This window comes from Antedon bifida, chromosome 3 (assembly GCF_963402885.1).
Source record: "Antedon bifida chromosome 3, ecAntBifi1.1, whole genome shotgun sequence".
Lineage (NCBI taxonomy): Eukaryota > Metazoa > Echinodermata > Crinoidea > Comatulida > Antedonidae > Antedon > Antedon bifida.
In genome coordinates, this window is record NC_136228.1 from 13420147 (window position 1) to 13447709 (window position 27563).

Genomic DNA, 27563 nt, shown 5'->3' on the forward strand with positions numbered 1-27563 from the left:
GATTTAGATTATTTATTTATTGTATTTGTTTGTATTTTATTGATCAAGGACAAAAGTTCCCGGATGATGTAAGAATCATCGAAGAGTAAATAATATAACAAGATTTGGCGATGATACAATAATTGTGGATTGATTTTAATTTGTAAAATTCAAGTTTAGGCAACGTTTCTCGATTGTTATGTATTTAAAACATATATGTATAAGTTTATTGTATATTTCTTTAGTATTTAATGTCATTGTCAAAAGCTGCAATCACACTGAAGGCGATTGTCTAAACGGTGTTTGTTCAGAGGGAAATTGCATATGTAATCCAGGCTGGATAGGTGATAAATGTGATCATTGCGGTGGCAGGATAAGGTAGGTTTCTTCCGTGCGTCGTTAAGTAAACTTGACGAACTAGCCTAGGCTTCCGCAGCCTAGGCCCAGCTTGAAATGTCAGTCTACTTTATCAACATTTATATTATAATACAAGTTATGACTCGAACATTAATTTCTGAAAAAAGAGCCGAGTATTTACTATTAATATTATTTTTTATTTATTTGATTATTTAATAATTTTAAAAATTATAATACTAATAGGTAGGGAAATGCGCCATAGGTAGGAGGGACCTAGCAGTCATACTAGTTAAAGGCTTGGCCAAGCATATTTACAGTGTTTGCAAGTTGACAAGGCCTACAGTACTTGACTATGAAATTAATACACTAATCGTCAACACTGACAATCAGGAAGTTGATGATTTTATTGTTAATATTAGATTGAATGAAGTGACTTAACGGATCCTGACATAACATTAACAACGCACAAATTAACCAAATTTAATTACTCGGCAGTTTTAGTTGTTAAAAAAAGAAAATAAGTCTGTAAAAAATTTCTTGAATGAATGATTTTACTCGCATACTACTAACTATTACTATAGTATACTAACTAGTACAGTAGTACTATTAGCTGAAGAACTTGATTGATAATATGTTGGTGTTTTTTGCTTGTCATAATTTCATCATTTTTTTGTCACTTCATTTTATACAGTATGTCAATTAAAAATTTAAACAAATGAAAAATGATTAAAGTTATGTACAATGTCATTATGTAAAAATAATGTTACAGGTAAATAATGCTAGCCTTGTCCTTAGTACCTGGTGGTGATCTCTATTATAACATTCTTTTTTTACATTTTCTCTTTGTTTTTAAAATACTTTTCAATCATTTTAAGTCTTAAGAAACAAAACGTTTTGTGCATAAATAAATTTGTCATTTATATCTGATTACAAATGCATTACATAAAACCTAGTGTATTGATTGTACATTACTGCAAAGGTATGAGTTGATCTTTTTTATAATTCAGCAAACAAACTGTGAACTTTGCAACGTCATTTGTGACCAGTTTCCGTTGAGTGCATTGCCATAATTTAACAATAACTAAAAATGAATGACTAGAAATTATGATTATTATGCTATTGATTGTTGATGACATCAAATAAAGGAAGATACTACATGTTGACCATTTAATAAGTAAAAGCACCATCGTCACTAGGTTCATCAAATGACTAACGTTTAGCTTATAATGGATTTGGCTCACTTAATATCGAAATTATTCATACTTCTTTGGTAAAACAGAAGTAAACGCTCTTCTTATTGAACTCAGCAACTGCCCTTAAATAACCTTAACCACTTAATTATTGAAAGTACTATTGTACCTGTAGTTTTGAAACATAATTTATTTTTTGATTCTGTTTAGGAATGTGAAAAAGGGATATGTTTGCTGTCCAATTTTACTTACTTAATGATATTCATTCATACGATATAACCACTCTTGCTTGATAAAATAAAACTCATTATTATCTCATTTACAAATTAATTTGATGCCACAATTGGTTCCCCGAAGACAAGCCTGTAAGCAAACCTCTCTCCAAAATAATTAAAGATTGTTGATTGAGTAAAGGCATTTTCAAACCATTTAATATAGCCTTCCATCATTTGAGTTATAGTTGTAGTGAAGCCACAAGAAATAAAGTGGTGCGGTTGTTGTCGCAAGAAAAGGGAACAATCTTGTGCTGGCCACATGGTTGTCAAAGGCCTCTCTGTGAAAAAGTGGTCAGGTTGTTGATTGCCAACCATACTGTTGGCCCTGCTAGCTATAAAGATGTTTTCACAATTTGATGTGTGTTTGATTGTTCTCTACAGTATACAGATTAATTTCCACCTTCTGTTATAATTATTGCTTTTACTTAAAAATAATTTTTTTTGTTAAATTTGTTATATAATTTATAATTATGAATTGCACAATAAATAAATGATTGAGTGTGCATGGTTGTTGACACAATTTTATAACATGGTACAGTACAAAGTCCATTTATATAAGTTGTTGATTTATCAACAGATAACCTGTGCTTCTTCTCTCGGTTTAATTAATAATAATTTTTAACACTTTTCAACAACACCAGTCAGTTCCTTTGAATTGTACTGTAATTTGTAAAATGTCAAAAATTATATTATTTACTGAAAAGTACTTTTTTAGAGATTAAAATCTCTCTACCCTGAACATCTATAGTTCAATGTATTGTGATTGATCATTTTATTTCAGAAAATATTTCCATCCAAATAATAATATTACAATTACATAAAACGGGGGAAGAGGGTATGGGGAAGAGAACCAGAAAAAGGTCCTTAAGAAAAAGAGCCTTAACATATGCTGGACAATATTAATGACAATGTTGTATTGAAAGTTGTTTTTGAAGTACCATGCCTGTATCCATGAAAACACCCACACAGCAAATCGTAAACTATCATAGTATTGTCTTTTGATTTATTGTACTGTGCCTTCAACAATGGCAGAAACATTTTAATTGATTGAATGACATTCAAACGTCAAGTAAAATTATTTCTCAGTAAGAGTACTGTATGCATTATAAACTATAATGCTTATGGTAGCTAAGCTACAGTGTTGAAGCTAAAAAAGAATATTCTAGATGTAGTATATTACACATAAATACTATTTACTGGATTAATATGTGGAGTAGAACTTTCTGTTAGGAGATCTACCAATGTACATTTTGGTAGTAACTGTTATGTTTCTATTTTTAAATTATAAACCTAATTATAGAGATCGTGGGTTTGAACCACATGCAAGAATAAATGAATTACTATTTCTAGAGAAAGTCAATTGGTAATACATTACTATTAACCATATTTATTATTAATTGTTTATTTATGAAATCACTAGGCCGTACAGCAGATATTTGAATATTGTTCATTACCGTAAAAAAAATTGCATTTGTAATTCAGTTTTTATTATTATTATTATGGGACTGTACTGTATGGCAACAGTACCCATAGAAACCTCAAAACAAATATTACATTTTTTCATTTAATTTTTATTCAGCAAAAAGGACAAAATAATAAATAAAAAGTATTGTATTGACAAGCAGAGATGAATAGAATTTACTGTTGAAATTCATGTTAAATTATGTTTCACAAAATAAATATTTTAGACAGTAAAATATTGTTTGTGTATAAATAACAGTTTAATATTCTTCAATACTGAATTACTGTAGAACTCTACATGTTACTGTAGGTCCATTAACAGCAAATATGCCATACTTTCGCAGTATGTATAGTACAGTAGGGTCTACAGTACTGTTAGTGCTACTGACTTGTACTATTACGGTAATTAAAAAACATGAAACTACTTTAGTATATAGGTCAAAGACTCAACACAAAATCAATTATATCCACATAATATTGAAAGCTAAACTGCTTTGCATTTATTTCTGAACATTTATCAATGTTTATCTAGGTCAAAACATTTTTTTTACCGATATGCACATTAACATGTAGCATTAATTAAGGAAAGCATAACGTTGTTGTTTATTGACATTAATTCCTTGCCATCATTTGGCTTTTTTAGATAAACATGCTTAGTGCTTTACATCTTAAGTAAACAAAAACACTATGTGATACAGTTTGTTTGTGGATTGCTATTGATTGTTCTTTGTTTCAATTGCTATACTGTACATTCTATGAATTTTAAACCTTGTACAGTATATATTCTCTGGGGAAAAGTCAGTCTGAAAAAATGTATTAATTATAGTAGAACATGTCATTGTCATAGTGTATCTCAAGGGATTTACTTTTATAACATCCTGATTAGATATGCTTAATTACAATTTTTTCAATAGCAAAATGTCTTTATATAATTTATATAGATCCCTATTTTATTTATTTTCCAGTATACAGTATCAGTGCTGGGCAGTTTAGAATTTCTTTCACTCATTTCATTTTTTATTATTTTACTCTATGAAATGATTGCAGATTCGTTTTGCTATTTTAGCATAATATGATTATTATGCATTGGGAAACAAATGAATATTAATATTACCATAACTATTGTTCAATTTACAAATTAAAATGCTATTCTTTTTATTTTTTACAGATTAAATTCTACATCTGGTTACATTCATGAGTCTCTGGATGTTTACTCTACAAATAGTAAATGCACCTGGTTGTTAGATAGTGGAAAGTACGTACAGATCAGTATAAAAAATAATACGAATAATTAAAATAAACCCTGAAAAGTACTGTTCAGAATAATTTGTCATCATGTAAAAACATTTTTGTAAAGCAAAAATACAAAAATTGTAAGATTTTAAAGTGGAGAAGCCTGTATAAGACTCTTGTAGTACATGCACTACAGTACAGTGTAGTTTTTACTATAATACTAGCGACTATGCAACTTTTGAGTATGACTACAGTACATAGAGTCATTTATACCACCTCCATGGGCTAACACTCACTACTGTATGCATGCGCATGTGTTTGTGAGCGTGCACAGAATGACTTTTTGACATGATAGCCGCAAAGCATTGAGTGGTGCATCATGAAAATGAAGACACTATTGGTACTACTGTAGAACTATTATGTACTGTTTGTCCAAACAAATTTGTTCATAGTTGGACATACTAGTGTTTAATGTAATGTGAACATTTAAACCTGTTTTTTTGTATAATACAGTATTTTAACAGTATATTTTTAGTCCATATGATTGCATGCAATACTGTGTAACATTTAAACCTGTTTTTTTGTATTTAATACATTATTTTAACAGTATATTTTTAGTCCATATGATTGCATGCAGTACTGTGTAACATTTAAACCTGTTTTTTTGTATAATACATTATTTTAACAGTATATTTTTAGTCCATATGATTGCATGCAGTACTGTATTTACTGTATACCTTCCTGTATAATGCCACCCCCTAGAACATGAGATTGGGCTGACTTTGTAGGGTGGGACTATACCTGGGAAAACCCTAATTCAGGAGAAAAATGATTCTTGATTTCTTGTAAAAACTCATCTGAACTGGCTATTAAAAGAGAGGCTTACAACATCTAGACCAAAAGTCAATGCTGGAACTATACCTGGGGATATGCCTGTTTGTGAAATCAGGGATACTGTAATATAAAGTAGTGGATGGGATTAGACCCAAAGTGGGAATATACCCAAGGATATAATGGTATTTATTTAGAATTTCTGCATCTAGGTTTATTTTATATCTGCTATGCTATTTTTGTGGATTATATTCCAAGGATTAAAAAAAGTAGAAGTTTTAAATGCAGTACAGACTTACCCTTCTAATTTATAATTTTTGCTTATTATATAAATATTCTGTTTTTATTGATTATTTTCCAATTATTCGGTCAACAATAGATTGAAGGTAGACAATTTAAATACAGTACTGTCAATGAAAAAACAAAATTACACTAGTAAAAAAAAGAGTGCATTTATAATTGTTGCTTATTATAAATCTCCTGATTATTTTCCAAGGATTGGGTCAACAATAGATCTAAAAGTAGAAGATTTCTCAACAGAATGTAGCTGGGATTACCTCTATGTGTATGATGGTGACTCAGTGTTCTCTCCCCAATTAGCAGCCTTTAGGTGAGTAATACGTTCTTCAACTCCCATGGTTTATTTTAAATCGTTGACTAATGCAGTTTGTAATGTCTGTTGAATTGACTCTTGTTTTGTCTTGCTTGTTTTAATGCGACACCTGGTTTTACTTACTAAACTTTATATACTTAAAGATAAAGATATTGCCCCTCTGAAAAAATAATTTGAAAACATTTTTTGTTTGTTTAATTTTTTAAACAAATTTACAGCACAAATTCAACATTTATTGTTTGTTGAATATGCTACAATAAATAAATATCCCATAATATAGACCATAAATTGAATTGTAAACAAAAATATTTACGGCTAAAATCGTAATTCAAAGAAAAGGTTAACAAAAGTCAATGGATTGTTTTGTATTCCAGTGAAATCATTCTTTGACTGTATAAATTTAACATAAGAAAGTGAAATATATAATTATAGAAATGAATTGACTTAAAAAAAATAGTTTATTGTTTTCTGCAATCATAATGGTTCATAATAAATACCTCATTATCATAAATGTGGTTTCCATGGACATCAATCATATTTGTATTCATTTTCTTGGTCATTTAAATGCTTGCAGTATGTACAGTATCAGCTATAGGTAATCTAGTTCTGTCTCAATCAAGAATTTTAAATTTTTGTGAAAAAACCCTTTACCCTATTTAAAGCAAATTTGTTGTGACATTTCATATTTTAAATTTGTCTCATATGACATATGTTATTGAATTTCTTTTTAAAAATTGATTGAAAGAGTCTAAAATAAGTGTTACAGTTGAAGGGATATATGGCTTTAGTATACTAAAATCACTCAGGAGAGGCCTAATAGTAGTACAATCCACTAATAATTGATAATTTTAAGAATTTTGTTGAATAATTTAAATTTATAATAAAATCTATAGGGGTGGCTAATTTAAAGTTTTATTAAGGAAATGTTTTATTAATGTGTTCATCAATATTAATTATGTTCACAGCGGTCTTATAAAACATCAAGATGTAGACGTAGAACATGAGCTGAGAGCTACATCTGGATATGCTTATTTACATTTTTATAGCGATGCTGCATATACTTTAGAGGGATTTAATTTATCATACAGGTATGAAAACGTCATTTATAAACTTCTAGTTATGATAAAAATAGATCAAAATTATTAATTTTCTTCAATCAAATTCTGTGTCAACAGGATTTTTGATAATAAAGTTGCTCTATGATATATGATACTGACACAGGTATTATGAAAACGTTTTCTTTTTGCTAAAATAGATCAAAATTGTTACTTTTCCTAAATCAAATACAGTGTAAACTTTAAGAATTTTTAATATAGAGTTGTTCTATGATATATCATATTGACACGGTATTATGAAAAGGACATTCATAAACTTAATTTTTGCTAAAAATAGATCAAAATTGTTACTTTTCTTGATTCAATTTTTTTATATTTGCTCTATGATATATCATATGTCCACAGGTATTATGAAAACATCATTCACAAACTTCATTTTGCTAAAAATAGATCAACATTTTTACTTTTCCTAATTCAAATACTGTGTCAACTTTAGAAACATGTTTTATACAGTAGAGTTGCTCTATAATATAAATTATATCATACTGTCGACACAGGTATTATGAAAACGTTATTAAATTCATTTTTTTGCTAAAAATAGATCAAAATTGTTACTTTTCTTGAATCAAATGATGTGTCTACAGTAAAGAGATTTGATAAAATGTGAGGAAGAGTGAGACTGTATTCTAAAGCTCTGTCTACACTATCAAACTAGTTTGACAAAAAATGTGAAGTGCCCATATTGAATTGATGATGTCATACTGCATCACTAACATACAGTATTTGGGCACATCACAAACTAACGCTCTGTCTACACTATCAAACTATATGTGACAAAAAAAATGTGATACTGTATGGGCGTGATGATGTCATATCTGTACCATATTTGGGCACATCACACTTCTCTCAGATAATATTAATATACAGTACTTCCTTTTGAATTGAACTAAATTATTGAAGCTCTGTATATTGCATATATAGAATGGCAAGACAACTTCCATTTTGATAAAAAAAATTAGATCAAATTAAATTAATTTTAGTCTTGTTACATAAATATACTCCAGAAAGAAAATTTAATTTATCATGCAAACGTACGTACGATCAGTGAATTCATAAACTTAATTTTGAAATGAAGTCTTAAATTAAATAGATTATTTTGTGATTTATTTGTGTAATGTGATGTACTTTATTATGCTATAATAATAGTAATAATTTTGTTAAGTGTGATTTAATTATTCTAATGTAATAGACTGATCTAATTTATACTGTAAATAGTTTAGAATGTATTAATGTGGTCATTATAACTTAATATACTTCTTTGAATGAATGAAATGAAATTATAATGCTCCTATATTGACCTGAATCAGTTTTGAAACACCCTAAACTTTTTGCAGCACAAACAACAGTTTTTATTTTTCTTTTTTGGGCTAGCATTGACCAAAAGATCTGCTCATTTTTCTGGCTGTTTTACTTTATCATTTTGCTTTATTTTTTTTCTTATTTTATTTTTTTATCTCTATTGAGATGCAGCCACTGATACTAGCCACACCATTGTCATTTTTTCAGTAATTTGCCTTTGGATATATATTTATTTTGAAGAAATAAGAAAAAGAGAAAGTTTTTTACAAAGTTTATGTAGTGTTTAAAAACTGATTACTGATGCTGTTCTTAATAATAAATATGGATGAGAATGCAAAATACACCCACATTTAGTTGAAGTGTAAACATCCTACTACTGTATGTAAAACTTTCTAGAAATATATATTAAATATTTAGAAACTTCCTTCTTGTAAAAATGTTAATTATAAAATAACTTAAAATATTAAATTTGTGTTAAAGATATATTGTCCTGAAAAAACGTTTTTGTAAATTTTTTTTTGTTGAATTTTCCATTTTAATGTCACATAATAGTTATTCACTTTGACCAAAAATTTGAGTGAAAACAAAATTATTTAACTGAAATAAACTGTAATTTAATGCAAAAAATACTGGACTGGAAGTCAATGGGTTTTTTGTTAAATTTAACTGTTTAGTTAATATGTTTTTATAAAGGGAAATCATTATTTATTTTTTCGTTTTTTTTATGGAGGTGAATAACTTTATTAAAACTGGCCTATTAAAAGTCTGATTTTATAAATCTTTAATTTTCATGATTTTCATGGACAACACATCCTTAATGATGGGAAGAATGTTCAAAATAAAGTTTAAACTGAATAACTCTTGATTTTAATGCTAAAGACCAATTTACACAGACGAGCAGTAACAGTAATAAAAATATAGAATCTATGTTATTTCTTATGACTATTGCACAAAACGCGAAGCGGACGGGCGGTTTCCATTCAGGATAGATACAGATTATATGTGGGACAAGTTACACGGTTTTCTGCTTACTCTTAACGCGCGTCTATGTAAATTGCCCTTTAAAATTCAAAAGTTTCATTTCATACCATATTACTGGAGAATTTCTTGCATAAAGCCAATCTGATCTTAAGAGACTTTTTGACGTGAGAGCCTATACAGTAGCTTTGGGAAAATTTTATTTAATGAAAACAGCGAGTCTGATTTTGAGAGAGTTGTGGTTTTGAATTGGCTTAATAAAAACATTCACTATTCTTCACTTTCAGTGTCAACACCTGTCTGTCTGATTGTTCTAATCACGGTGACTGTAGTACGGACTTAAAATGTAACTGCCACTCTGGCTGGTATAGCGACAGCTGTAGCATTGAACTATGTCCATTAAATTGCAGTAGTAATGGCATTTGTAACACCAGTTGCGAATGTTCTCCCGGATATAAAGGTACACATTGTTATATTAATACTTCACACATTCTTCCTGGTATGATCTTTTTAGTTTATTTTGTGGCTAGGTTACCAGGATAAACTAATGTTGGCCTATTTCTCTCTGAGAGGAGTGCTACAATTCGAATGCATACCACACCCCTTCTCCCAAGTAGAAGAAACCCAACATACCACAATAATTTCTTTTTGAGGCATGCTAGAGGTATCCTGTCTGAAGAATGAATAGCTACACATTGTTTAAAAGGCATATTTACCTACAGTACACTACTACCATGGGTCTTTCATGTTTTGAACCAAATAAATAAAATCAAAGTAAATGTTCTTGTTTATTAAGGAATTCATTAATAATTTTAGGCTATCAATTATTGTAAGTGGGCTTAATAATATTTTAAAATGTGTGTACTAGGTATTGATTGCAACACAGAGCTATCAGAAGGTATGTGGACCATCAAAGAGTCATCACTTCCTGGTAGATCATCACATGCTGTTGTCATTGACAATGGGTATCTATGGAGCATAAGTGGATTCATGTTTGATAATGAACAATATACAACAGTAGTACAGTAAGTCATTAATGTTATATTTACATTTTTATTATTATATGAAACAATATACACTTGACCAAAAACCAGACTTTTAAAATTTCCAAAATTGTTTTTTCCCATTAAAATACATTCAGAATACCAGAATTTCTTAAAAACCAGACAATATTAGCCCAGCCCAGGAAGAGGTACTGTAGTATAGTGATATTGATTGTTGAATTTGTTTAGATATTCTTGTGCCTAGCTTTACCTGGATCATCCAACAATAGCCTGTTTCAAATGTCATAATATAACTTTTTGTGATAAAAACTGATAATATTATAAAGTGATTTATAAGATTAGAATATGGTTTGCATGAATGAGTTTGAATAACAGCTAAACTGTAAAGTTAATCGTTTAGTTGAGTGTTTTTTATGTCGGGTGTCGGTGAAAGTTTTAATAGTAAACTCTAAAAAACCAAACACTACCACTGTTAAATAAAAAAAAATGATAATAAATTTTCTAAAATATACTACATTCTCCAAAAAGGCCTCTGTCCTTGCCAAAAATGTTTAATGTTTGATTTTCAAAATGCGTTTTTCAGAAACCATTTTTAGTATTTAGGCCAATTTACACAGAATTACACATTACACATAGAATCTGTATCTATCTTGAGTGGAAACTGCCCATTCGGTAGGTGTTGTGTGTAAATGGTCATCAGGAATAACATCTGTGTAAATTGGCCTTTAATGTTCTGCCTCACTAAGTAATTGATCTTATTCTAGGTATGATCTAGACACGTCAAGTGAATCTGTTATACCCATTGATTCTACAACACCTCTCCAACGCTATGGACACTCTGCAGTTCTCTACCAGGTATACTTACAATTTTAAATCTGTCAAAGTATTACTAATACACAATAACATTTTATAATGCAATGCATTTATGTAACATATTTGTGGGTTATGGACAAAGAAAAAATATGTGGGATTTTCATCTATATTATATAATTATTACAAAAGATTGTATAAAAATGGGAGGGTACAGCTGTACATGCAGGATCTTCTGAAGAGAGTTGAGTTTGGAGAGACACCCAATGGTTGTATTTAAGTCACTATATTCCTACAGCTTTGAAAATTACAGTATCTAAATATAGATTTGAAAACTTGAAATACAAACATGAGATAGTCTTGAGTAAATTTGTTTTTGTATGTATTTTATGGAAATTGTAGAAGCCATGTAGCTTGGCACATGCTATTTACCTGCTATTGTTAATATGAACAATAGAACAACAATGGCATATTGTAACTTGTCATTTATCTTTTCTACTATTGAGATAGAACTGAAATATGAACTGTTACTTTCAGTTGCTATACAGTTGCTATAGCTGCCACAGTAGATGACTGTTTTAATAATAGCATTGTAATATACTGTACATAAAGTGTTAGTCTACATTATACACTGCGATTCGACTTGTATTGGCAAATGTTTTGGCACATTTGGCATTACATACCATACGTATAATACTTGAGCTTAGATGAAAATAAAAACGCCCGACTGCTGGACAAAAAAAGATAATAATAATAAAATAATGAGGAAAGTCTTTGTAAAGAGTATACTATATAAAATAAAATAAACGGAATAAGAGTATTTTGAGGTTTAAAACGGTCTAGCAAAAACTTGTAAAAATTAGTGTACTGTGTATTGGCTATATTATTACACAACCTTTGGCATTTATAACACCTTATTAATCTATGAGAGACAAGCTAAACGACCTGACCTAGATGACCTTAAAGCGTGTTGTTATTGATTAGTAATCATTCCTGTTTTAATTAATTTAATTGATTTTGAATAATTTATGAAGCTTATTATCAACTTAAAAGGTAAAAAGACAGAGCTTTACTTAGTTATGCTTGATTTAAACACAAGATGTTTCATTTAGAATTATTCAGTTTATTTTTTTGGAATATTAATATACATGTATATTAAAATACAGTAGAATATTAAATTGTATTGTCATATGTACAGCAGATGGCAACATAACACACAACAATTTTTTACCTGAAAAACTGTAAAGAGAAAAATATTCATCCAAAAGCTATTGTCAGACAGCAAGTTAAATAATTTTTGTTCATTCTTTTACTATTTTGAAGGCTTTATGTTTAAAGAAAAAACTATAAAAGAAAAAAATATTTATCCAGAAGGCCATTGTCTGTCAGCAGGTTATTGGTTAAATTTAGTACAATAAATATTTAAATTTAGTTAATTTTTGTTCATTCTTACTATTTTTAGGGCTTTATATACATGTTTGGAGGTGATGTTAATGGTGAAACAATGAATGAGCTATGGGCATTTGACACGTTCAATGGCAGGTGGGAGGCAAACCTAACCACACCTGAGGCTTTAGCTGTAGAAGGACACACAGCTCATGTCGTGGATGACAAAATGCTTGTATTTTTTGGTTTTAATCCATCATACGGATATACAAACATAGTTCAAGAATATGATTTTTGTAAGTGTTTTATTATTTATAGTTTATGCGTTCATGCACATTAAATACTAATATCAAACCTATAACAAAAATAAGTAAATGTAAAATTATTAGATATAAAACAGTAGTTAAATACGACTTTACCATGTTGAAACACCGGTTCTCAGCACAATACCGAAGTTAAGCAATCTTGGGCCTGGTTAAATCTTGGATGGGAGACCATCTGTGAATATTCGGTGCTGTATATGGAGCTGGGGTCCCATTATGCATTTGAAATCAGCACTGCTGACTCTTATAACGATAAAATGATAAACGATAAAATACTTTTATTGCAACTTTTGGGTTGAATTATACAAAAATATATAATTATACTTAAATGAAAATATATTATATCCATCAACAACAAAAATCAAATTACACAAAACATCGAAGAACAGACAAAACAGAAGTCAGGGGAAGATACGACTCTGCAGGAATACTTATGCCTACCACTTGTGAAAGAGACCAAAGTTAACAATGATGACAGCCGCCTGCCTTAGATGTACTGTATTGGCCCATGCCTTTCCTCTGGTCAAGGTGGGCACTTTATTAGAGAAGCCCTTGATCAATGATAGGACCAATAAAGGTGCTTTAAACAGTCCTGGCTTAGTTTCATCAAACTATTGACATTTCGGTTTGTGAGAGACACCGGCCATAAACATATTCATTTAAACAAAATATGCATTATTGTTTTACTATACCTTAAATAATTTTTTTTTTCTTTTTTAAATAGCAAATAATACTTGGAGTCGTCATAAAACAGATGGTGCTTTCATATATGGCTCATACGGTCATTCATCAGTGTATGATCCAAAAAGGCGAAAAGTGTACTTACATGGAGGATATAAAAGTTCTACTGACCAACACATCTCAACTGAGCTATATGCTTATGATGTTGACGCTAGGGGATGGTAATAATAATAATATATTTATTTCATCCAAAAATATAACTAAATGCATATATAAATTAATTAAAAAAATACAGGAGGATGGCAGACAAACTGAGGAAGACGTTCCTATAACCTTAAAGATTTTACTGCCCTTAGAAAAGACAATAAATAATAATATAAATTATAATTTGAATTTAGAAGTTAAACTTGAGTGTATAAGATACATATATTGAGAAATTATTATTTTACTATAATAAACGTAAATAATTATTATTAGGGAGGTTTCGCAACCTTACAAATACGATAACGAAAACGGATACGTCACACATTTGTGAAACTTTTGAGCTGATCCCCACTTCATATTCGTAAAGCGTATTTGTGTTGACGAATATCACCAGTCATATTCGTAACTACAAAACGAGTATAGTTTTTGATCTATTTTGCACAGTTTGCATTTGAATCAGGAATGATTCATGATTATAATATAATTATAGATTTATTGAAAGTAATTTACTAAAGTAATTTACTAAAATGCCAGGTCAATTTTGATAAATAGCAGTTTTTAAAGTCCTCACTCACTTTGATGTTACGCTAAGCCTAGGTAGCCAAGCACCAAGCAACACGTACCTGCGCTTCGCTCAAATTTACCGCAGTCATATTTTGGACGGCGCCCTCAATATTTCGTTGCCATGCGAAACAGATTTTTACTGGCTTACGAAAACAAATACGTGTGCGTGACGTATCTGTTTTCGTTATCGTATTCGTAAGATTGTGAAACCTCTCTAATGTGTTATATTCAATATCTGTTTATGTATTTTGAAGCTACATCAGTAGTAGAGTAATAATAATGGTCTTGTATTATCCCACCTAACCACCTAATTGGCTAAATTTGTACATGACACTTTTAAGTTCCATTGTTATGTGAAATGATTATTACTGTAATGTACTTAAAATATTAGCAATAGGATATTAGTAATTAACTGAAATTATTTTTGATATTCATTATTTTTCACCTAATAAGTTTTTTTTTACTCGTTGCCCTCTGGGATTGTTGTGCTGTTGTTTTATACCAAATAAAAAATGTAAAAAATGATTAATGTAATCTATGTCTAATCCCACTCTGACGTTTCTCTAAATTTTCTACCCTGGCCCCATGGGATTATACATGTTTATATAAGGTAATTCTAGTCAGGTGACAATAACACAATTTTCCTTATTTGAAGCAATCATATTAAAAGCCTGAAGATATTGCAATATACTTTATGCACTATAACATGTTTTCATTACAGGATGACATTGAAAGAAAGTACATTACCCCGATATTTACATTCAGCCGTCCTAATAGATGATATAATGTATGTATTTGGAGGTAATATGCATAATGATACAAGGAAAAGTAACGGTGCTAAGTGTTACTCATCTCAATTCATGGCCTATGATATAGGTAATGCTTTTATTTATAATATTATATATTAAATAAAAAGTTCTTTAGAGACATTTTCCTTACAATATTTGACGTTTTGTAAAAATAATGCATATATATTAATTTAAATACATTAAACCAAATCATTCCTTGTCTGTACGTTTTATGGTTAATTATGATAAAAAGTGAGAAACAATGCACTACCTAAGTAGCTCGCGGTGAATGTCCTCTAGCTAGACTTAGTTTTGTAGGCCTAGCTGGTAAACAGCGTTAATGTACGAACATCATGCGCTAGCTATAGCTATTAGGCCTAGTCTGGCATTGTCTAGTTTCTGCATTAATTGTCTTTCTGTTTTCGGAGAATCCGTTAATACAAATTGGTATTTTTGCTGAAAAGTTACGGCTCTTCCATTTGTGTTGACCTTTACGATCGAAAGTGGGTGCATCTCCGAAGAAAAACAAAATATCAATCCATGTATATAGCGGGCCGCTTAAACTATTAAAATTTAACATTTTTACTGTATAAAGACAAAACAAATTATTGCATAAAATGTAGTTTGTGACATTGAATTACATCATCAAAACGTACAAATGTGTCTTATAATTATTTAAGAGTTAAGTTTTTGAGTTTTCTTCCTTCTTTTCTTAAATTGCTTTGTATTGCAAAATAATAAATGTATTTATTATAAAATTATTTAAATTCGTTAAGGAATATTCTAAAGGTGTGTCTGTACAAGTATCACACTTTATGTGATGTGCCCATATAGGGGCATGATGTCATATCACTGCCATATTTGGGCCTATCACTACCATATTTGGGCACATCACACTTTTTGACAAACTAGGTTGATAGTGTAGACAGAAAAATGTGAAATCTGAAACAAATATTAAATTTGTCATTTTTTTTCCAGAATGTGGAGTTTGGAGTAGTATTGAAGCTACTAGTGTGTTGCCCAAGGATATTGCACGCTATGGACATGCTGCAGGCGTGTACAACGGCAGTATGCTTGTGTATGGAGGCTTTAATGGACAGATGTTTAATGATATTCTTCTATATGAGCTTGGTAAATTTATTATTAACTGCAGTACAGTAGAACTTTTATTAAGGGTACACCTTTGGGATCAAACATAGCATGCCCTGTTTTGGGGTGTCCCCTGAATAGGGGTTTGTGATAATGTTAAAACATATACTGCCTTTGGTTTGTTTCACAGGAAAGTGTCCCCTTAATTATTAAGGACACATTCCATAATGGGATATCCCCTGAATTGGGGTTGGCCATAGTGTTAATTATATACTGCCTTTAGTGTTTTTCACAGGAAAGTGTCCCCTTAATATGGGATGTCCTCTAAATAGGGGTTGGCCATAGTGTTAAACATATAGTGCCTTTAGTGTTTTTCACAGGAAAGTGTCCCCTTAATATGGGATGTCCTGTAAATAGGGGTTGGCCATAGTGTTAAACATATACTGCCTTTAGTGTTTTTCACAGGAAAGTGTCCCCTTAATATGGGATGTCCTCTAAATAGGGGTTGGCCATAATGTTAAAACATATACTGCCTTTGGTTTGTTTTACAGAAAAGTGTCCGCTATTTCCCCTTAGTTCTACTCTATTACAGATTCTCTTTCTTTCCATGCAGTAAATGTACATTGTGTTGCAACATATTATTAATAATTACCAGCTTTCTAATATTTTTTGAAAAACTTAAAAGACCAAATTAATTATTTCAATCCTAGGTGAGTGTTCTGCATTAGCTGACGTAGAATGCACTAAAGGGAAGCCAGGCCTAAAGTGTGCATATGACAGACATCAACAGCTATGCATCCCATTGAGTCAGGCTACCAACACACTTGGTAACTACAGCCTACCTGTATGTAACAATAAACATTACAATGTTGAATGTAGCTCATTGAAATCTTGTACGGAATGCCTACAGCGATTTGGTTGCGGTTGGTGTAATGGAAAATGTGAAAAAGATTGTCAAGTTAACGTAAGTTTAAATTTTATTTTATTACAGATACAAACCAACTTGTCATGATTGTATTATTGTCTTCTGGTTGATTTCCTGGTTTCATTCTCCTAAACAATGGAAACCTTTGATTTACGATGGCCTTGTCCTGGAACTAGAATTCACAAAAATTGTTTTTGTGGAATCAAGTGAGAAAGCATATCAAATGGTCCTGAATGAACTAACATGACATAACTAGCTACTTAATTATCATGAACATTATTTATTAATTTGTAATTTTTGTATGTTGTCTTGTCAAATTGTATTTTTGTGGGGGTCCCTAATGATCAGCTTCGGTTGGATGGACACCCTCGTAAAATATTGTTGAAATAAATAAACATGAAACTTCAGAATGTATAGTTTTAGCCATAAGGAACTAGACTTCTAATACCAACAGCCTGTATTTATTTTTGTATTCTAAGGTAACTTGTTCTGAAGACGTACCCTGTAATTCTTACAAATCATGTTCCTCGTGTGAAGATCAACTTAATAGATGTGTGTGGAGTAGATCACAATGTGCCAATAAAAAACTTGGTTCCATCAGTAAGTTACCATTATTCTCCACCAAAGAATGTACTGCTCCATCTCTGTATGTTGTATAGTATCTATAGACAAGTTACCATTATTCTCCACCAAAGAATGTACTGCTTCATCTCTGTATGTTGTATAGTATCTATAGACAAGTTACCATTATTCTCCACCAAAGAATGTACTGCTCCATCTCTGTATGTTGTATAGTATCTATAGACAAGTTACCATTATTCTCCACCAAAGCATGTACTGCTCCATCTCTGTATGTTGCAATGATCTTATAAATAAAAAAGTTAAATCTATTATTGCTGATGATACGCATCCCTTGCATGGAGAGTTTATAGTTAATAAGTTATAGTTGATGCGTATTAAAGCAACTCGATTTAGGAATTCCTTTCTACCTTCAGCAGTCAGTGTTTTTAATAAAAATAAACTTAGATAAGATAATTAGTATATAAACTGTAGATAATGTTGTTGTTTTTTGCATGTGTTGTATTCTTTTTTGCAACAAGAAGACAAATTTCATACTGTACTACTTTGGTTTGTATGACAATAAAAGATCTGTATCTGTAGTATAGACAATGAACTCCGGTGAAGCATGCAGGACTCCATATTTGTATGTATTGTATATAAATAATACAAGGGAGAGTTATTGAAATGTAATACCTATACTTTGTGTGTTATTTCAGCACCTCCAACCCAGTGCCCAGCGACATGTCAGGATTACCAGTCCTGTGAGGGCTGTTCTGAGGATGAGGATTGCATGTGGTGTAATAATCAAATGCAATGTGTGGAATCCAACACCTATGTTACGTCATTCCCATATGGTTTATGTATGGAATGGCATAACATCAAAGGAACATGTCCACGTAAGTACTTGCATAGTATTTTGACTGTTAGTTGTATCTATTCTTCCATCCCCTCTCTTCCATCCCATCTCTTCCATCCCATCTCTTCCATCCCATCTCTTCCATCCCATCTCTTCCATCCCCTCTCTTCCATCCCATCTCTTACATCCAATCTCTTACATCCAATCTCTTCCATCCAATCTCTTCCATCCCCTCTCTTCTTCCATCCCCTCTCTTCCATCCCATCTCTTCCATCCCATCTCTTCCATCCCATCTCTTCCATCCCATCTCTTCCGTCCCATCTCTTCCATCCCCTCTCTTCCATCCCCTCTCTTCCATCCCCTCTCTTACATCCAATCTCTTACATCCAATCTCTTCCATCCCATCTCTTCCATCCCCTCTCTTCCATTCTACCTCTTCAATCCCATCTCTTCCATCCCATCTCTTCCATCCAATCTCTTCCATCCCATCTCTTCCATCTCTAGTATTGCTCTTTTATAGGCGTGTTGCCAAAAAGAAAAAAAATGACCATAGAAAAATCTTATTACAGCACCAACTTGTTCAGGATACCAATCATGTACCGATTGTCAGATGAGTCCATCATGCGGTTGGTGTGATGATGGTTCTGGTACCGGTACCGGTATGTGCATGGAGGGAGGCTTTACAGGACCACTTGATTTCTCTGGTACAAGTATGCTTCTCAACACCTCAATGTGTACTTCAAATTCATGGAACTTTGTTGGCTGTCCTGGTAAGTTATCATAAATGTATTATTTGTTCCTATTGAATCACATGATAACAAGTCTCTGTCATAATTGGTCAGATGGTTGTGGACTCTGATGTATTATATCCTCCCTGGCGCAAAGCTTAACTTCAAATTAGAAGTCTCTAAATTTATTATTTGTTCTTTGTAGTAATGAATACTTATTGAATCACTTGATAACAAGTCTCTGTCATAATTGGTCAGCTGTTTGCCCCACTCTGGTGCAATTATATAATAGCTCACTGACGCAAAGCTTCAAACAAATGTTTTATTTTCTTGTAGCTTGTCAGTGTAATGGACACAGTGAGTGTGTAAACAAGAGTGTATGTCTTAACTGTACAGATAATACAACAGGTATAGTATGCAATTCTTGTCCAATCCACCAACTTTCAACATTGATTTCTCTTGCCTCAATAATAGTAATTAAAAAAGTTTTATGTACAGCAAATTACGAGGGGCAAAATCTCAGAGAGCAAAAGCTTGAGAAGGGCTGCCCTGCAGAAACAGACATGTACTTTATTTATAAATAAGGTAGAAAATGAGAGGGGTGGGGAGAGAGCAAGAATAGAAACAAAAACACAGTTTTTTTAGAATACTAAAAATAGATAATGATCTTAAGAATTATTAGATAACTGGATTATATCTTTGGTATTACTGGGAATATACCTATTCTTATACTTGGTAGTTTACCCTACATTCCTTAAGCTCTGTCTACACTATCAAACTTTATGTGACAAAAAATGTGATGTGCCTATATATGCACATGTTGATGTCATATTACTGCCATATTTGGGCACTAGTTTGATGTGTAGACAGAGCTTTAGAGTGGAATCATCATCTTCTCTTTAAATGTGTTCACACTAGGTACAGGTAGTAATTATCCAAAACACAATTACAAAGAACTGTTTTCCAATATTTGCTCTGATCATGTTCTTATATACAGTTTTGTATTTCTTTTTTTTTTTACAAAACGTTTTCAAAATGTTGCAGGTGAACATTGTGAAATGTGCACTAGTGGGTTCTTTGGCAATCCAGAGAATGGTGGCCGATGTGAACCATGTGTATGTAATGAGAATGCTGAAGTCTGTGACATTTACTCTGGTGCTTGTTATTGTACAACAAAAGGGATCATTGGAGATATGTGTGACATGTAAGGACATTTTAAATAGCCTTGTACATTTGAATAGAAAATAAATAAATGTCTGTAGTTTTATACAATTTTATTTGTAAATATGTTGACCTTTACCTGTAAATATACAATACTGTATTGTGTTTTAAAGCATCAGTAAACCAAATTTCATGTTTGCCTATATTGTGTTTATGACAAAGAATTATAATATTATCTTAGAATGCCTGTTAAGGGTATCCTGTTAATAAAATTTGGCCGTAGAGTTAAAACATTTGTTTCCTATCGTTTGTTTCACAAATAGGCATACAGGCATCCCCTTAGTACAGGTGTCTCCTTAGTACGAGTGTCCCCTTAGTACAGGTGTCCCCTTAGTACGAGTGTCCCCTTAGTAAAGGTGTCCCCTTAGTATGGGTGTCCCTTTAGTACAGGTGTCCCCTTAGTACGGGTGTCCCCTTTGTACAGGTGTCCCTTTAGTACAGGTGTCCCCTTAGTACAGGTGTCCCCTTAATATGGGTGTCCCCTTAGTACAGGTGTCCCCTTAGTACAGGTGTCCCCTTAGTACAGGTGTCCCCTTAGTACAGGTGTCCCCTTAGTACAGGTGTCCCTTTAGTACAGGTGTCCCTTTAGTACAGGTGTCCCCTTAGTACGGGTGTCCCCTTAGTACCGGTGTCCCCTTAGTACGGGTGTCCCCTTAGTACGGGTGTTCTCTTAGTACAGGTGTCCCTTTAGTACAGGTGTCCCCTTAGTACAGGTGTCCCCTTAGTACAGGTGTCCCCTTAGTACAGGTGTCTCCTTAGTACAGGTGTCCCTTTAGTACAGGTGTTCTCTTAGTACGGGTGTCCCCTTAGTACAGGTGTCCCTTTAGTACAGGTGTCCCCTTAGTACAGGTGTCTCCTTAGTACAGGTGTCCCCTTAGTACAGGTGTCTCCTTAGTACAGGTGTCCCCTTAGTACAGGTGTCCCTTTAGTACAGGTGTCCCCTTAGTACGGGTGTCCCCTTAGTACAGGTGTCCCTTTAGTACGGGTGTCCCCTTAGTACAGGTGTCTCCTTAGTACAGGTGTCCCCTTAGTACAGGTGTCTCCTTAGTACAGGTGTCCCCTTAGTACAGGTGTCCCCTTAGTACAGGTGTCCCCTTAATACGGGTGTCCCCTTAGTACAGGTGTCCCCTTAGTACAGGTGTCCCCTTAGTACAGGTGTCCCCTTAGTACAGGTGTCCCCTTAGTACAGGTGTCCCTTTAGTACAGGTGTCCCTTTAGTACAGGTGTCCCCTTAGTACGGGTGTCCCCTTAGTACCGGTGTCCCCTTAGTACGGGTGTCCCCTTAGTACGGGTGTCCCTTTAGTACAGGTGTCCCTTTAGTACAGGTGTCCCCTTAGTACAGGTGTCTCCTTAGTACAGGTGTCCCCTTAGTACAGGTGTCCCCTTAGTACAGGTGTCTCCTTAGTACAGGTGTCCCCTTAGTACAGGTGTCCCCTTAGTACAGGTGTCCCCTTAGTACGGGTGTACCCTTAGTACGGGTGTCCCCTTAGTACAGGTGTCCCTTTAGTACAGGTGTCCCCTTAGTACGGGTGTCCCCTTAGTACAGGTGTCCCCTTAGTACGGGTGTCCCCTTAGTACAGGTGTCCCTTTAGTACAGGTGTACCCTTAGTACGGGTGTCCCCTTAGTACGGGTGTCCCCTTAGTACGGGTATCCCCTTAGTACAGGTGTCCCTTTAGTACAGGTGTACCCTTAGTACGGGTGTCCCCTTAGTACAGGTGTCCCCTTAGTACAGGTGTCCCTTTAGTACAGGTGTACCCTTAGTACGGGTGTCCCTTAGTACAGGTGTCCCTTTAGTACAGGTGTACCCTTAGTACGGGTGTCCCCTTAGTACAGGTGTCCCTTTAGTACAGGTGTACCCTTAGTACGGGTGTCCCCTTAGTACGGGTGTCCCCTTAGTACAGGTGTCCCCTTAGTACAGGTGTCCCCTTAGTACAGGTGTCCCTTTAGTACGGGTGTCCCCTTAGTACGGGTGTCCCCTTAGTACAGGTGTCCCCTTAGTACAGGTGTCCCTTTAGTACAGGTGTACCCTTAGTACGGGTGTCCCCTTAGTACAGGTGTCCCCTTAGTACGGGTGTCCCTTTAGTACGGGTGTCCCTTTAGTACAGGTGTCCCCTTAGTACGGGTGTCCCCTTAGTACGGGTGTCCCCTTAGTACAGGTGTCCCCTTAGTACAGGTGTCCCCTTAGTACAGGTGTCCCTTTAGTACGGGTGTCCCCTTAGTCCGGGTGTCCCCTTAGTACAGGTGTCCCCTTAGTACAGGTGTCCCTTTAGTACAGGTGTACCCTTAGTACGGGTGTCCCCTTAGTACAGGTGTCCCCTTAGTACGGGTGTCCCTTTAGTACGGGTGTCCCTTTAGTACAGGTGTCCCTTTAGTACAGGTGTCCCCTTAGTACGGGTGTCCCTTTAGTACGGGTGTCCCTTTAGTACAGGTGTCCCTTTAGTACAGGTGTCCCCTTAGTACAGGTGTCCCCTTAGTACAGGTGTCCCCTTAGTACGGGTGTCCCTTTAGTACGGGTGTCCCTTTAGTACAGGTGTCCCTTTAGTAAAGGTGTCCCCTTAGTACGGGTGTCCCTTTAGTACGGGTGTCCCTTTAGTACAGGTGTCCCTTTAGTACAGGTGTCCCCTTAGTACAGGTGTCCCCTTAGTACAGGTGTCCCCTTAGTACGGGTGTCCCTTTAGTACGGGTGTCCCTTTAGTACAGGTGTCCCTTTAGTACAGGTGTCCCCTTAGTACAGGTGTCCCAAAGAAAGGGTTCTATTGTACTATTATGTTTGACAACAAAAACAATTGTGATTTATTGTTGTATTATTTTATTTACACTCAGATGTGATACTAAGGCAAAATATAGAGGCGACCCATCTGACGGTGGCACCTGTTACTGTGAGTAAACTTCGTTTTTTTCCCCAACAAACTGGCTTCTCTAGTCTATTTCATGCCTAGCTTACCTAGATAAACCGACATTGGCCTATTCTCTCCATGAAGAGAGCTACAACTTGAATATCTAAAAAATGTATGATACACCCCTGTCAAATAATGGTACATTCCATGAACCCTACCTAACAACACTACTTTTGGTTTGTGTAATTTAATATTGCTTTATGAATGAAGCTTAAAATGTTTATACAAATATTTTTGTAATGACTTCAAAGTAGCCTTGCGTCATGGAGCTAAGTTAATTGGTCAGATGTTTCCTCTGGCTGTACCTGAATAGCACTGTATAAAGTACACTTATGTCAGAGTAGTATGTCACCAATATTATATATAACGTTAAATGTAATTTTTTTTAACTAGATGAACTCGAGATGAATTTTCGGTATAATTTCAATCTATCAAAAGCAGAGGATAGCTACTATACAAAAATTAACATGTTAGTGGAACCAAGTAGAAATAATAGAGATATTGACTTTATCCTGGAAGTGCCCACTTCAGTTTATATGAACATCACTTATTCAACAAGTAAGCTATTCTGTGTATTCATTGCTAGAGGGTAGAGTACAGTTTTATACTGTCTGCCTCTAATTAGAGAGCTTTCGCACGTAGACGTTAACTTTAACAAATGACGTCAACATTCTACTCAGCGTAGTTCAGCAAACAGTTGCCTTAACGTATTTGTTTTGATTTCGATTCGATGGAAAGTGTAGAACACAATGCATGCAACATACGCTGCTCGCATAAAAACAAATTACTGTATGGAATGCAAGTGGGCCTATAGACTAGGCCTACACTAACGTGTTGGGTGATAAATAGCATATTGCGATGAACAATTCTTGTTGTTTGGCTTAAAGATATATTGTCCCCCTAAAAAAATATTTTTTTTTGTTTTTTTGTTGAATATGTTATTTTAATGTCACATAATAGTTATTCACTCTCACAAAAAATTGGGTCTGAAAAAAATTTATTTACCTGAGAAAAATGTAATTTAAAGCAAAAAATGGTCAAATTGTCAGACATTGAAGACAATGAGTTTTTGGGTAATTTAACTGTTTATTTTGTCTTTTTATAGGTGAAATAATTTTTTTTCCCCGTTTTTTTTCTTATGGAAGTGAACAACTTCATTAAAACTGCAAAATGGCCTATTTAAAGTACGATTTTAAAAATCTTTATTTTTCATGATTTTGGGGGACAATACATCTTTAATTAAAAACATAACTTTTTTGTAATTCTTGCACACAAAGTTTACAAAGTTAGCAGAGCTTGGGAAACGTTTACATTTAGTTGCCACAACAAAGCATTTTAAAATAATTTTCATGTAAATTTACAAGTCTTCATCTTTTTCTTTAAGATTTTTTAATGTCAGAGACAGCGCTAGTAACCGACATGCATGTCCAGTCAAAGTACAGTACTAAGTTCTCCCACAATGAATTTGACTTTACTGAAGATGCTAATACTACATTTTATATATATCTATATAACTTCACGACGCCTTACTCATTTGAGGTATGTATTGTATATTTTTTTTATGTATGTTTTTCTATGTATTGTTCATGTTGGCACTAAAGCGTGGTTCCCACTAGGACACAACCCAACGACGTATCAAACGCAAAGTGCTATATTGCAATGACAAGTGGGAACCGACGACGCAACAATGCTCCAAACATAGCAGGTTTGATTTCACGCAGGCGGGGGCAAACATAATTATGGGAAGGGCATTTTCTTACGTTGATCTTACATTATGTTACGTCGCTAGTGGGAACCAAGCATTAAATGAAAACAAAGTACTATCTAGGACAGAAATAGTTCAAATTATTTTTATGTTTTAATGTCAAGATATGTTGTTCAATTATGCAATTATAGGGACTTTTTGTCTATGTTTCAATAAGAAATAATATAGTATAAAATGCGGTTATCCTCACACGTTGTGATATTTCATGCAACCATGCCAATTTCTGAATTTGGGACAGTTAGGGACACCATTGATTCTGGGGAACACAGTGCAAACAAAATGTCCTGAATGTCTACAATAAAACCAACTACAAAAATACTTTTTTAACTCTGTTAAGCCAAAAGTGCTACATTATGTTTTTTTCTTGTGAAATTGAAATGTTATCCCCTATACAGTGTAGTTAAACTGAGCTGACTAAAGCTCTGTCTACACTATCAAACTTATGTGACAAAAAAAAATGTGATGTGCCAATAAATGGAAATGATGATGTCATATCACTACCATATTTGGACACACTACAAACACTAGACTGGACACACTAGTTTGATAGTGTAGACAGAGCTTAAGATTGTGCTATAATGTTAAACATTCATTTACAGAGTGACACATTCACTATCCATTAATCATTACTTTTTACACAGCTTTAAATGATGAACAGATATGGACTACTGCAGGTTAAGTTTAAGCAAAAAGTCTCATAAAGAGAGACTCATTTATTTAGTTTTCATGATTTCAGATGCAATTTACAGATGAGTACATTCTCAGTTCTTCACTTCCAGCCTATATTATGTACTTTATGAGTGCAGTGATCGTTCTTATACTTTTCTTAATTGGTTTGCTTGGATTATGTACCCTATTGAAATTACATATAGATTTACAGGTAAAAAAAATGTAGATCAATGGATAGAGAATTGCACTGAACTACTCTCACATAGTATCCGTTGGCTGTGACAAAGTTCTCGGTGTTTCTGCTTCTGTTAATTCCTGTTGTCACATGCTTGTTTTCTGCATGCAGGTTACACTGAAACACCACAACGATTTTTTGCGTATTGTTCTCGAAATTGTGCTTATATTTGTGAGCAGTCTGATTCTAATGCTGTTCATGATGACTGTCGGTTGGCGAGTACGTCAGTTTGTCTATAGGTATAGACTTCGACAGGTAAGGTCGGCTGATACCTGCTTACCTAAGCACACACTAATGCAAGGCACGATTATGTTGTATTTTTTTCTCAAAATCAGGTCACTACAATCCAGGGCACTGACCTTAATATCATGGTGTTCTTAAGCGCTTCGTTTTGTTGTTTTGTGATATCGCTACTCTTTTTCCTCTCTGTCCTTAAAATCAGGGACTTATGGGAGGCGCGGCAGCTTAGACAGGTAAGGTCAGAGGTCACGGAAGACCTTGGAATGTTGACCGAGTGACTTGGTTTGTCTTTTCACAATGCTATAATAACCTTACAAGAATTTGTTAACAGTTTCTTCTCTATTTCAGATGCATTTTAAGCTTTTCTTAGGTTCTCAGCACTTAACCCTATTCTTCACTACCCTCACTAACTTTAACATGGGGTGGAAAGTGGTCGGTTCTCCCCCCCCCCCCCCCCAAAAAAAAACAAACAATGCCCGTCGACTGAACACTGTCTTCTCACAGGTTGTGTTACGACCATACGGGATGTGGAACATCATTTTGCAGTTCCTCATCACCTTTCTTATTACCTTCATCATGTTTTTGGGCGGTTGGAAAATCAAATGTCTAATCTATAGCCGAATTTGGGTGCAGGTAAGTAAACAAGACTAGCCCAGTCTAACGCAAGCTGGCCCTTTCCACTCCTAGAATGCGTGCCTGACCTAGCATGGTTTATTTTTGCATGAACTAACATATTTATAGCACTCTTTTCTGCTTCGCTTTTTTTAGGTGACTGTCTATCAGTTTGTCCACCTGAACATTTTAGAGTTCTTCGTCGCGTTCATCTCTTGCTTTTTCCTCTTTCTACTCATCTTTGTGGTCACCTTCAAAATCAAAGAGAAGATTGACTCAATTAAACAGAGACGGGTAAGTAAAGAGGAATAACCAAGAAATCTGACCAAAATCTTGATTGAATCTATTTGGAAAATGACTTAAATACATACAAAGTTAACTATTCAATATAAATTTATTTCAGACAAACTGTCCATATGAAATATATACAGTACGTACAATAAAAAAGAAAAAAGAAAAGAAATACACAGCATTATATGACAACTGCCATGGAGAGAGGACCCCGGAGAGGACCAATAATTATCTGATGACATATAGTGCCTCTCCCCACTTAAAATACATTTTGGAATCAAACAATAAATATTCAAATATACAATTTATTGATACAGTATTAGACATTAAACCAAATCATATCTTGAATTCTATTAAATCGATAAAATACACAAACCCTAAT

General features: G+C 33.6%; 1 protein-coding gene across 3 annotated transcripts in view; it reads left to right on the forward strand.

Annotated features, from left to right (window-relative positions):
- Positions 1 to 85: 85 nt before the first annotated feature.
- The window catches only part of LOC144838711 (attractin-like), a 31642-nt gene continuing 4164 nt past the window's right edge, over positions 86 to 27563 (forward strand). The window contains exons 1-21 of one of the 3 annotated variants that reach the window (XM_078694165.1): positions 86 to 357; positions 4431 to 4517; positions 5823 to 5936; positions 6905 to 7027; positions 9619 to 9791; positions 10200 to 10356; positions 11100 to 11190; positions 12608 to 12827; positions 13579 to 13756; positions 15025 to 15179; positions 16070 to 16222; positions 16891 to 17144; positions 17585 to 17705; positions 18383 to 18562; positions 19092 to 19292; positions 19587 to 19658; positions 20295 to 20454; positions 23296 to 23351; positions 23763 to 23927; positions 24754 to 24908; positions 26150 to 26293. In XM_078694165.1, coding sequence (XP_078550291.1) covers positions 179 to 357; positions 4431 to 4517; positions 5823 to 5936; positions 6905 to 7027; positions 9619 to 9791; positions 10200 to 10356; positions 11100 to 11190; positions 12608 to 12827; positions 13579 to 13756; positions 15025 to 15179; positions 16070 to 16222; positions 16891 to 17144; positions 17585 to 17705; positions 18383 to 18562; positions 19092 to 19292; positions 19587 to 19658; positions 20295 to 20454; positions 23296 to 23351; positions 23763 to 23927; positions 24754 to 24908; positions 26150 to 26293 — 3138 coding nt within the window. In that variant the 5' untranslated portion in view covers positions 86 to 178. Of the gene's footprint in view, positions 358 to 4430; positions 4518 to 5822; positions 5937 to 6904; positions 7028 to 9618; positions 9792 to 10199; positions 10357 to 11099; positions 11191 to 12607; positions 12828 to 13578; positions 13757 to 15024; positions 15180 to 16069; positions 16223 to 16890; positions 17145 to 17584; positions 17706 to 18382; positions 18563 to 19091; positions 19293 to 19586; positions 19659 to 20294; positions 20455 to 23295; positions 23352 to 23762; positions 23928 to 24753; positions 24909 to 26149; positions 26294 to 26373; positions 26512 to 27046; positions 27185 to 27563 lie in introns of all 3 variants that reach the window. The other 2 variants (XM_078694167.1, XM_078694166.1) reach the window with 2 other exon arrangements.